This window comes from Dendropsophus ebraccatus, chromosome 8, assembly GCF_027789765.1.
Source record: "Dendropsophus ebraccatus isolate aDenEbr1 chromosome 8, aDenEbr1.pat, whole genome shotgun sequence".
Classification (NCBI taxonomy): domain Eukaryota; kingdom Metazoa; phylum Chordata; class Amphibia; order Anura; family Hylidae; genus Dendropsophus; species Dendropsophus ebraccatus.
In genome coordinates, this window is record NC_091461.1 from 30224125 (window position 1) to 30237280 (window position 13156).

The 13156-nt window shown below is 45.7% G+C and overlaps 1 protein-coding gene across 1 annotated transcript in view; it reads right to left on the reverse strand.

Moving 5' to 3' along the window:
- Window positions 1-346: 346 nt before the first annotated feature.
- Window positions 347-13156, reverse strand: part of LOC138799996 (disintegrin and metalloproteinase domain-containing protein 9-like) — a 38539-nt gene continuing 25729 nt past the window's right edge. The window contains exons 16-22 of the mRNA XM_069981804.1: window positions 12262-12436; window positions 11240-11320; window positions 10645-10750; window positions 10431-10557; window positions 9602-9671; window positions 2027-2076; window positions 347-660 (exon numbers count right to left, since the gene is read on the reverse strand). Of these exons, the coding sequence (XP_069837905.1) occupies window positions 558-660; window positions 2027-2076; window positions 9602-9671; window positions 10431-10557; window positions 10645-10750; window positions 11240-11320; window positions 12262-12436 (712 nt within the window). The 3' untranslated portion in view covers window positions 347-557. The remainder of the gene's footprint in view (window positions 661-2026; window positions 2077-9601; window positions 9672-10430; window positions 10558-10644; window positions 10751-11239; window positions 11321-12261; window positions 12437-13156) is intronic.

Genomic DNA, 13156 nt, shown 5'->3' on the forward strand with positions numbered 1-13156 from the left:
TGGATTTGGATTACAAGCATGGTCCTGAAACCAATTATGCTCGTAATCCAAGGCACCACTGTATAATCATCGGTTTAACCATTACATCCATGATGTAACCATCATTTGCAAGCAGTCATTGACATGAACATTAGCAACATCACAGCTACTTGAGCCGATCAGTTCTATAGGAACAAGAGACCACAAAGGGTTAAGTTTTGGAAATATAAGTCAATAAAAAATGGAGGCAAAGACATATTAAAGATTTCACATTACGACATCATTAAAAATACAGAATTGTATATACAGGTTTTGTAAAACAGATCTGGTAAAAGTGCAAGTTATCTTCCTTGGAGGTGATGAGTTGTATGTGTTGGATTAAGCAGCCTTCATGGTGATTCCTTCATGATGGTTTGTTAGATGGATGTGGTTATCAGTTCTTCTCCATGAAGAAGATGACACAATGGATAAAATCTAGCAGCAGCATTCACAGAATTATTTTTGGCTCCAACTGAAGCTTTGGCAAAAGTCTTGAAATGGCATCTGTTGTGAAGTGCTTAGCTCAGTGTGACCTGATGTCAGACGCTATCTGGCCAGTCATACTGTGGGGTTGTGGATGGGCGAGGAGGAGGAGGAGGACGGGCTGGTGGCTGGGATCTGCTGGCCGGTGCTGGTGGTCTGCTATGTGACAAAAAGGCAAAAAAAAATATATATATAGAATTTAGTATGAATATCTCCAATTTCTGCCAATTTTATTTTTAATTAAATCAAGCCCTCTTTGAGATCCCCACCTATCACACAATGAATGCTAAGGATACGTCATCAATTTAAACACTGGCCATATAGGATCCCAGTATCCCAAGGGAATCTGCTGTTGGGCATCAAGCTGAATAAACTGATGCCAGTATAAGGCTATGTTCACAAAGTGTTAAACAACGGCCATTGTTTGACATGTTCCTGCGACCGATACTGCCATAACCATCATTTAATTTGGATTGCGGACACGTACGGGTGTGCCTGCAACTCTATGTAATGTACCGCCATCAGAACGGCCATACATTGTGTGAACAGAGTGTGAACAACGTCCGTTGTTCAATACAGTGCGTAAACAATGGCCGCTGTTGCCATAGAGTTCAATACAGTTCATTATTTTAAGACAAGTATGGCCGTTGTTTTAATCCAGAACGGGCGTTCTTCTCTTAAAAAATACAATGTGTGAACATATCGGGAAGTATTTATGGCTTACGGGCACCAACATATAGCAAATCAGGTTTATTTAATAAAGAGTTGGAGAAGTGGTATGGAAAGCTGCAGGTTGGCTCCACCTCTCAGCTCCTTCCCTGAACTGGAAACTGAGGCCTAATTGTGTATTATGAAGGGGAGGGGGAGCGGGTCGGAGAGACGATGAGCAATGCTGCAGAACGGCCTCTCCGCTTTACCTTCCAGCTTTTCCCTGTGCTGGAAACTGAGCCTTGACCTTGGAGCGGGTCATAGAGGTGATGTGAAGGGTTGCAGGCTGGTACGTCTCTTTGCTTCTCCTCCCTGCATTATTAGATGAGGCTAAGACATGGAAAAGTGGTTGCTCCAGTCATACATGTCAGAATTCTGATGCATTTACCATAGTAAATGTGCCCCAGTGGCTCCTTTGCTTCATATAGCTGTGCCGGGTACAGCATACATTGATCATATATCATCTAGCACTGCCTCTGATGGAGCAGCTGTCTATGCATAAAACCAGAGGTATATGGAGGGGTAGTAAGGAGCCTATTTAAGGGCTTATCCAGCGCTACAAAAACATGGCCACTTTTCCCCCTCTCTTGTCTCCAGTTCAGGTGTGGTTTGCAATTAAGCTCCATTTACTTCAATGGAACTGAGTTCCAAATCCCACCCAATCTGGAGACAAGAGAGGGGAAAAGTGGCCATGTTTTTGTAGCGCTGGATAACCCCTTTAAGGCTCTATGCAACTTAGAACCATAATACAACCATATACATGAGGTATTCACTGTCTGTAAGAAAGCGTCTTCAAGAATATTTAAATTTTACTTACCTTTGAGGAAATTTATGCGATATCGTAAAGACGTCAGAGAGCGGCTTGCCCTGTGATGAAACAGAAGACATTAGACAGCTGGTAGATCAAGGTGTAGGGGGGCTGTACAACGTGTGGCCCTCCAGCTATTACAAAACTACAAATCTCATCATGCCTGGACAGGCTGGACTGGACTGGAGAGCCACAGGTTGTACACCACTCTGGTATATCATGATGGGTCCCAGTGGTCGGAGCCCCAAGGATCAGCTAGCTATTCTATATCCTTTGGACAGGCGAAACCTCTTTAATATTACAGAAAATGCTACGTGGATAAACTAGAGACCTTGCAAAGCAACATCCAAGACTAAGGTATAGCCTATTTTCAAAGCATACACTGTATATATAAATGCCTATTTCTCATATATTACAGCTGGTTGGATTTTTTGAATTTTGGGACGCACAGGTGGAGCTGCTGTATGAGACATCTGAAAACAAGGGTCCAGATAGGCCCAATAATTACGTGCAGACTGATTTTCCTGATTTCTCTGTGTTTGTACATGCGATGCCCTGGCCCCTAGGGGCCACTCCGCAGTATAGATGGTGCTAACAGGCAGGAACAGGGGCAGCTGTAGGATAATGTGGTCACGGTGTAGGCACGAGGGTGATACAGCTGGAAACCGGGCTCCTGAACCTGCGGGAATACTGGCCATGCGATTCTTCGTTGTCCTTAGTCAGGGCACCAATTATCACACCAATGCCAAGGTTCAGAAACAACGGTAGTTGTATATTTATTGTAACGGTGGTAACTAGTAGCAACAGTCTCTCCGGATGCAACCGGGAATAAGTCAATCTTGAATAAAGCAGAGTAATGGGTGATGCTGCAATAGGCTGTGAGAGTAGCGTGCTGAATGATGGGAGCAGTAGTGAAACTGAAGATGAGATGCTGGGTGGAATGAGACTTGAATGAAATACTTGCTGTTGATGATTTGAGAAGATGATGATGAGAGGAACTGAAGAATGACTGAAGAATCGACACCCAGATGAGAATCTTGAGACTTGAGACAGGAACACAGCCAGTGGACTGGAGCAGCAGAGCACACGCAGGCCTCTCTCTTAGCAGGGAGAGAGGACAAAACCACAACTTGTCTCCTGAAGGTGGAGGACAAGACTACACTGTACAGGAACAGCAGAGCAACACACCCTATCCCCTCTGGGACAGGAGATTAGACTGAGGTAGCACAGGAAGTCACATGGTAACCCCAGCCAAAAGCTCGATGACCATTGGTGTTACCATGGAAGCAGGGCACAGTCACGTGACATCCAGCCATTGCATCATCACACCATTAGGCATATACAGAGAAATATACATGAGAAGCACCATCCTTGAACACTAGGAGGCGACATAATACCTTTAGACACTGATACCTGAATACACATGCAATAAATGAATGAAATAGCAGACCTGAATACTGAGAAGGGTAACGCAAAACACGCAGTTTGCAGTGGACCATAGCTTTCCAGAACAGAACCAGTTATAATAAAAGTATGAGCATAAGAAGGGCTGTTCTGGGACACTGCATACCTCCCTACTAGAAATGAGCCGACCTCGGCGAACCACAAGCTGAGGTAGATGTGGCCGAATGAACATAGAGGAACAGGACAACAAGACAAGAGGAAGGCATGATAGTGTGAGTGAATATGTAGATGTGTGTTTCCCACGCTCAAGGCACAGGTGACAAGAGAGAGAATGAGAAAGAAAACCCTAGTGGCAGGACTTCACCTAGGGGTGCCTAACGTACTCTGGTTACAGGTAGTTAGTGCGTGGACCATCTGACATGGAAGTCAGGACAACTTAACTGCTGGCGGGGGACCCTCAACATTCCAGTCAGTTTGACAGTAGGTTTCCAATGAAATGAGTTACCCTACTGGAAAGAAATCTGTGAAGACCTGTGTACTACCTTGGGTGTCTGTGTGAAGTGTCTTGGACACCTGAAAGAGAAAGAATAAAATAACAAAAGCAAGCATACATCTGGGTACCCTCATACACACCACTCAATCATACCACACAAGCACTCCATAGGCCGAACACACGAAAAGGTATCCAAGGTGCAATGTGTATGGACAAGTGTAAAGGTTGAGTATGACTATGTGTAGCAACTACTATGTTGGGACAAGACAGAGGCGAACAAACACTAGAAACACAAGGAAGGGAAACACAGAAGACAACAAATACTGCAAGGTCTTGAGGAGAACTGGCTCACATAACTCTGAAGACATCTGAAGAAAACTGACTCAAATAATCCTTCCAGCTGTAGATATAATAGACACAATAATATTATGCATGGAGAAAATAGAAGATCCTTCTGAAAAATACACTCTTTAGAAGACACTTTCTCTGAGGCTATAGATATAAATATGTAGGCTGACTTCTTTACTCAGAGGAGGAGGAAACTGTCTGACTCTGACATGAAAATATACACTGTGAGAAGATGCTTTTTCAAAAGACACACTTTACTCTGAGACTATCTAAATGACTTTTCTGTTTACTCAGAGGTAGGAAAAAAAAAAAATATATATATATATATATATATATATGACTCTGACAAGAAAATAGACTTTTGACTACTGAAGGGCAAAACTGAAGTGCAATAATAAACTTCTGACAATCACATAATCATGAAAAGTGCTTTAGGAAGAACTGGACAAGTGTCTGTTTGGTAGAGTCTCTTTAGGCAATATAGAACATCTTCCATGTAAAGGCTCTGGGACAGGCACTAGAGAACAGTTTGGTCAATGAGTGTCCATCAGCACATAGCTGGATGATAATAAGGAAACATGGTCAGGAGGACCAGGCACGAACCTTGAACGTTGCAAACTTCACACAGCAAACAAAACTGGAAAGGAAAACAGTTTAAGGACTTTGGTCTCTGTAGCGGATTGGTAGTGTTCCCCGAGTTGAGCGCTCAGACCGTCTCAGCATGAGGTTGGCTTCATGAGTAGCTTGCTCTAGAACAGATTGGGGGTCATTGACAGCAGCTGGTTGCGGAGGAGGAACCGCAGGAGGCGGAGCCGCAGGAGGCGGGACAACTGGGGTGTTCATCGGAATCCCCTGATAGCCAATAGCCATGAGGAATGATTCAGTTTGGAACATATCTTCAAGAGAGGCCGTTTTAGATGGAGTCTCTGAGACTGGCGGAAGTGCCTGTACAGGTGCTGGACAGAATGCGGTGAGGCCTTGCAGATCCTCCCTCACACAGCGCTTTATCCTATTCCGGTGTACAGTTTGAGGGGCCAGACCTGGCTTCTTGACCTCATACACGTCAGTCTCTGGATAGGGAATAGCAGAAATGATATAGGGCTCAGGCTCCCATAGACTTTCCAACTTGTGAGTGCGGTGATATTTTTTAGCCAGACTCTGTCCCCCACTCTTAGTGGTGTGGCATGCGCCACTTGATTATAAGCATCTTCCTGACGCTGATGGGCCTCTCCCATCTTCTGGTCAACAATCTCTCGGGCGTCTTGAATCCTTCTCTGATGCTCTTGGACCCAGTCGGTATCAGGCAGAGGGTTGACAGTGTCAGTTACTTGAACTCCAAGCGCGCGGTCTTGAGGAAGCTGACCTTGGCGCCCAAACATCAGATAGAAAGGGGAGTAGCCTGTAGAGCAATGGTGATGTTGTTGTAGATTTCCACCAGCTCATCCAACAGGTGAGGCCATTCCACCCGCTTTGCCACCGAAGCTGTTCTTAGCATATTGATGAAGACCTGGTTGATTTTCTCACAGAGACCATTGCCTTGCGGGTGATAGGCCGTGGTACGAAGCTTTTTGCACTCGTGATAAGTGCACAGCTCATGGAAGAGTTGAGATTTGAAAGCCGGGCCTCGGTCTGTGAGCAGGGACTCAGAACAGCCGTAGTGTTTCACATATTCTTTGTAGAAAGTGATGGCTGTGGTCCTTGCAGTCAAGTCTCAGACGGGTACCACGACTACCCACTTGGAGTAATGATCGACCATGGTCAGGGCATAGGTGTATCCACATCTCGTTGGGGCCAACTTCACATGGTCTAAGGCAACAAGCTGATTTGGCCGGTGAGACACAATGGAATGCAAGGGAGCTCGAACCTCTCTTCCTCCCGCCTTGGAGATGTTACAGGCGGGGCATTCAGCACACCAGTTCTCAATGTCAGCCCGCATCCCGATCCAATAGAACTGTTGACGGATGGTCGCCTCAGTCTTATGGACCCCGAAATGGCCGGAATGGTCGTTGTAGGCATCCAACACCAATTTGGCGTCTCGCCGGGGAATCAAGATCTGATGGCATCGTTCTCCAGAGACGGGGTCCAACGAATTCCTCAGAAATAGGCCCTTATGGAGGAAGAGCCGATTCCTCTGTCTCCAGAGACGTCTCAATTCAACGTCTGGATAGGGCCTCTTGATCCTCATGGGGACTCTCCCAGTAGACAAATAGTCATAGATTTCCCCCAAGACTCTGGACTCATTCTGGATGGTCTGCCATCGGGACAAATCTTGATAGGGCCCCGGGTCAGGGGACGTCTCGCCCGCTTTGACCGCCGTGGTAGTACTCTGGGTAGCGAATCTCTGATAGAAAGGGGCATCTCTACATCTTCCCAGTCGTCATCTTCTGGGGCTTCCTCACCTCTAGGCAATCGAGACAGCAGGTCAGCATTCACATTGGCCTTGCCTCTTCGATATTTGATTTTGAAGTTGAAGTTGGCCAATCTAGAGGCCCAACGCTGTTCCAGAGCGCCCAGTCGCGCGGTATTGAGGTGAGCTAGCGGGTTGTTATCTGTATAGACAGCGAACGGTGTAGCCGCGAGGTAATCTTTAAATTTTTCCGTAACGGCCCACACCAGCGCAAGCAACTCCAATTTGAATGAGCTGTAGTTACTATCATTCTTTTCAGCACCTCTTAAACTTCGGCTGGCATAGGCAATAACTCTTTCTTGATTACCCTGGACTTGAGACAGGACAGCCCCTAGGCCTTGAAAGCTGGCGTCGGTGTAGAGACGGAAGGGCTGACTATAGTCAGGGTAAGCCAGGATGGGAGGCGAGATCAACAGGGCCTTCAGGGTTTGAAACGCCGTCTCCTGACGTTCAGACCACTCTATGGGTAGCCGTCGATTGTAGTTCTCTCGAGGGCAGCCGCGGAGTAGCTCGTTGAGCGGTTCAGCCACCTGGGCGAAGTGGGGTATGAAGCGGCGGTAATAGCCCGCAAATCCAAGGAAGCTTCTCACCTCTTTCACCGTCTTGGGAATGCCCCAGCTTTCCACAGCCGAAATCTTCTCGGGGTCAGGTTGTATTCCCCCGGCACTTACAACATGCCCCAAATAGTTCACCTGCGGTTTGAGGAGATGGCACTTCGACGGTTTGATCTTGAGGCCATGGTCAATAAGGACTTGAAACACTTCGGCCAAGTGATGAATATGGTCCTCATAAGTGCGAGAGTAGACAATGACGTCGTCCAGGTAGAGCAATACACTTTGGAAGTTGACGTGACCAAGGCACCTCTCCATTAGCCGCTGAAAGGTGGCGGGGGCGTTGCAGAGCCCGAACGGCATACTGGTGAACTCATAGAGTCCCATGGGGGTAGTAAATGCTGTCTTCTCCCGGTCTTCCGGAGCCATGGGCACCTGCCAATACCCACTGGTGAGAGCCAACGTGGAGAAGTAGGCGGCTGAACCCAGAGCAGCAATAGATTCCTCTATCCTCTATGTTTTCCGCTGCAAAGGGGTCAATGACATCCACCTGTTGTAGGGCCCGATAGGCAGACTGGAGGGCAAGGGCATAGTCTCTCAAGGTCTCACCTGGTTTCTGGCGCCGATCATAGAACTGGAGGCGAATTTCTGTGGGGGACTGTACCTCAAATTCCCTCCGGAGGCGATCAAGAATCTGCTGAACCCCGGCTTTCTCCGTAGCGGGCCATGACCGGACCTCCTCCGCAGCAGGACCTTCTAATTGTCCGAGTAGGAGCTGTACCTGCTGGGTAGGGGAGAGAGAAACCAGTTCAAGAGTACGAGAAATTTTCTCCTTAAAAGCAGCCAAGGTATGGGGCTCCCCCTTATAGCTGGGCAGGTGATTGGGCCCAATGAAAAACGGCACTCCAGCAGCACTAGCAGGTGCAGGGGGGGCAGCTGGAGGATTGGGTGCGCCAGCGGGTGAGGAGGGTGGACTATTTGTCCCGCCGACGGCATCATCATCCGGGCTGGCCATGATGGGGAACTTTCACTTATCTGGCTGTCCCAGCGCAGCAGACGGGATCCCTGGATGAGCTGCAGCGAGTGGTCCGGACGATTGGCGGTGAGCTGAGATGACTGCGGCAGGAGCAGCAGTCTTGCCGGAGACAGCGGCGGAGCGGGCGGAAGCTGGGCCCGGCGACTTCCGGCAGGCGCAGCAGGAATCTTCTTCCCCCCGGCAACAGAGGTAATAGCTGAAGGGCCGGGGGCGGAGCTTGAGCAGCGCGCGCGCGCGCGGGAACCGGGTAAATGCGGACTTAACCCCTTCCTGGGCCACCGTGACAGTTGCAAAGTCTCTTTGGGGTTGCGGCACAGTCTTGGGGGGCACACAATGTGATCGTTATCCTGTTCGTGACGCCAAATGCGATGCCCTGGCCCCTAGGGGCCACTCCGCAGTATAGATGGTGCTAACAGGCAGGAACCGGGGCAGCTGTAGGACAATGTGGTCACGGTGTAGGCACGAGGGTGATACAGCTGGAAACCGGGCTCCTGACCATGCGGGAATACTGGGCAAGCGATTCTTCGTTGTCCTTAGTCAGGGCACCAATTATCACACCAATGCCAAGGTTCAGAAACAACGGTAGTTGTATATTTATTGTAACGGTGGTAACTAATAGCAACAGTCTCTCCGGATGCAACCGGGAATAAGGCAGACTTGAATAAAGCAGAGTAATGGGTGATGCTGCAATAGGCTGTGAGAGTAGCGTGCTGAATGATGGGAGTAGTAGTGATACGTAAGATAAGATGCTAGGTGGAATGAGACTTGAATTAAATAATTGCTGTTGATGATTAGAGAAGATGATGATGAGAGGAACTGCAGAATGACTGAAGAATCGACACCCAGATGAGAATCTTGAGACGTGAAACAGGAAGGGAGCAGGGAGGGAGGACAAACACACAACCTATTCCCTATGGGATAGGAGATAGACTGAGGTAGAACAGGAAGTAACATGGTAACCCCAGCCAAAAGCTCGATGACCATTGGAGTTACCATGGAAGCAGGGCACAGTCACGTGACATCCAGCCATTGCATCATCACACCATTAGGCATACACAGAGAAATATACATGAGAAGTACCATACTTGAAAACTAGAAGGCGACATAATACCATTAGACACTGATACCTGAATATACATGCAATAAATGAATGAAATAGCCGACCTGAATACTGCAGGGGTGACACAATACACGCAGTTTGCAGTGGACCATAGCTTTCCAGAACAGAACTGGTTATAATAAAAGTATGAGCATAAGAAGGGCTGTTCTGGGACACTGCGTACGCTATTAATATTTCTATCTAATCTGACTCCAGCCATATATGTATCAAAAGGGAGCAATTTACCTGGTTCCTTGGCGCATTGCTGGCAGCGTTATGATTGGTGTTCTGTACTTGTCTAGTCTCATTTCCACTTCTGTTAAGAAAAAAAGGCAAAATGAGGAACACATTAAATACAGTCAAATGCTGGTAAATGAATAAGTAGATATGTAAGATAAGTAGAGTGGATATGTCAATTCTTCAAGGACTCATTTATAGCCTCCACATCACTAATTCTTGTGAATTCTTGACCCTATTTACCAGGAATCTGGACATCGTGATTAGGGTCTAATTTTAAAGGAGAAGTCCAGTGAAAACTTTTATTAAAGTTTTGTATTGCCCCCCAAAAGTTATACAAATCACCAATATACATGCTTTTTTTCCCTGCACTTACTACTGGATCAAGGCTTCACTTCCTGGATAACATGGTGATGTCACTTCCTGGATAAAATGGTGATGTCACGACCCGACTCCCATAGCTGTGGGGGCTGTGGCTGATGGCAGAGGGATGCTCAGTGTCCCTCCAGTGCCATCATCCTCTTTAGCAGCCACAGCCCGCACAGCTCTGGGAGTCGGGTCGTGATATCACCATGTTATCCAGGAAGTGACATCACCATGTTATCCAGGAAGTGAAGCCTTGATGCAGTAGTAAGTGCAGGGAAAAAAAAAAACTTTTTGTGCATTTCCCATAATAAGCATATATTGGTGATTTGAATAACTTTTGGGGGGCAATACAATACTTAAATAAAATTTTTCTCCGGACTTCTTTAATACAGAAGCAATATATCTAATGGTGCCCACTGTAGGATTAGCTCTGGAGGACTCCTGGATATAACGCTCAGGTCACTACATATACCTGCGTCTTCTATTCCGACAGCACCTCCTCCTGATTGCGTCTCTCTTTATGAACATGACAACTAAGAGGATGAGGATCGGCAGAACCAGCAGGAAGAATATCAGCAGCCCGTCACGTAAGGAGGTGTCTGGGAAGACATGAATAATTATATGATGATGTACACTGCCTAAAGGTGATAGAACAAGGATAGCAGATGTGTAACACACGTTCTTACCAATGTGTGTGGGGCCACTATCAATACTGCCACCATAGCCTGATCGGTCGCAGTACGGGGGGGCCCAACCATCATTACAGTGACAGTTCCCATTGTTATTGCACACCTAGAGTCATAGAGTCAGAGAGGAATAACCACAATGTAATGGTTAAAGGAAAGTCCGAAAACATAAAGCAATAACAGACAGTCACATAAGGCCGGGGCTACAAAGGGCGCTGTCATAGTGAGCTACATTGGATATTACTGTGGCCCTGGCAGATAGTATTGTGCTGCTCATAACAGATGTAAACCTCATGCACACGTTGTATCACAGCCTAGTACAATGTAGGGGACTACTATAGGCCTAATGCTCAGTTGGAAGCTGTAGAGGTATTCTCCCCTAAAAGGACTATATACTACAGTACAGGTCAAAGGGATTTTGGGGGTCCCCATTCTCAAGACCAGAACAGGAAAAAACAATGAAGTATAAGAAATGGTTGTGCAGTCCAGGCCTATATCCTATTTATTTGGTGTTGTTCACATCGTGCAATTTTTGAAAAGGCTTTATATTATATATGGGACACACAGTCTATAGCAAATGGAACAAATCACTCACCCCATGGTCGTTACATTTCCCTTTGATATCGCAGTTAAATCCTAATGCAGAGGCATTCTGACACTTATAGTCCATACAAGCCTGCCAAGAATCACAAGGGATGACTGTGAGGCTGCAGAAATAGTGTTATGCAACCTTATGTATATTGTGTATCATAAATAAGTTATACAACTTTCCCATCTGTGTCATATACAATAGTGGTGCCAGTATTTTCACACAACACCCACGGCGCCCACCAAATCCAATTGGCTATAATGTTCGGAATATTTTTTCTTGTATATAGGTAGCCTGTCATCAGAATTCATGTTTTAAAAAATTCTGAGACTAGAGACAAGTCTAAAGTTTTGGGGGGAGATTTATCAAACATGGTGTAAAGAGAAACTGTCTCAGTTGCCCCTAGCAACCAATCAGATTCCACCTTTTATTCCTCACAAACTTTGGAAAATGAAAGGTGGAATCTGATTGGTTGCTAGGGGCAACTGAGCCAGTTTCACTTTACACCATGTTTAATAAATTTCCCCCTTGGTGCTTAGACCCTTACTGATCATTAGAAAAAGCAGGGAGAAGTACACGGCTGTGTGCTTCACTCCCTGGCTCACTGTGATCTGCATCCAGTGCAAGAGACAGGCTCCATAGACTTATAACAGAGCACGTCTCTTGCAATTGCACACAGATCACTTTAAGCCAGAAAGAGAGTACACGTTTGTGCGCTTCTCCCAGCTAATAATTGGTGGTTTTGTAGCGTTCCATTAAGCTGTATATTAAAGGAGATATCTAGCATTAGAAAAACATGGCTGCTTTTTACCAGAAACAGCATCTTTCATGTCTTCAGTTTGGTTGTGGTATTACAGCTCAGTTCCACTCAAGTGAATAGAGCCAAGTTGTAATACCACACACAACCTGAAGACAGGGGTGGCGCTATTTTTGCAAGAAAGCAGCTATGTTTTTGTAATTCTGGACAATGGCCTTTAAAAATGAAACAAGCTCATATAATACAATGATGTTGTCATGCAAGGACTGACCTTTCCGTCTGCACAGGATGTTCCCTGGTGGACGAGTCCCGGGTCAGGTACATCGGGGCCTAGGTTATAATCTACGCTAACACACGTTTGCCCATCATAGTTATTGCTAATCACAGCTGTGTTTGGTTGTTGCTGAAAACTTCCTGTACACTGCAGCTTACCGCACAGACTGTCACTGCATGAAAAGAGAAAACGGCACTGATATAACACAAGTAATAGTACCAAACACAGTACAAATATACCGCACACACAATAACTTAGCTATCATTTCTACTTATAAATAATGCAGCTATATCCTGGCTATATAAATAATGCCGCCTTATAGTGCACATATTAATAATACCACTGCATATTGTACTCGCAAACATGGGGGAGGCCTGGATTTTGTCAAGTGGTATTGGTTTTATGATCAGTCCTTCACTGTATTTATTCAAATCCCTTATGATAAAGCAAATATAAATATTTCTAACATATAGCATAAATAAACTATAATAAAATAATGGCACTATATACAGTACATGGGGAAAATTCCACTACACATAAAGAGCTAGCTGTGCAAATGAAAGGAACCTCTAGTAGCACCAACAACTATACACATAAATAATATTGTGATATACCGTACACTTGAATAATGCCACTAGATACATAAATAAACAGTACTGATTACTATACACGGAAGCAATATCTATCTATCTATCTATCTATCTATCTATCTATCTATCTATCTATCTATCTATCTCCTATCTATCTATCTATCTATCTATCTATCTATCTATCTATCTATCTCCTATCTATCTATCTATCTATCTATCTATCTATCTATCTATCTATCTATCTATCTATCGCTGCACATCTATATTAGGTAAATACTGGACAGGACTGATCCTCTTTAAAG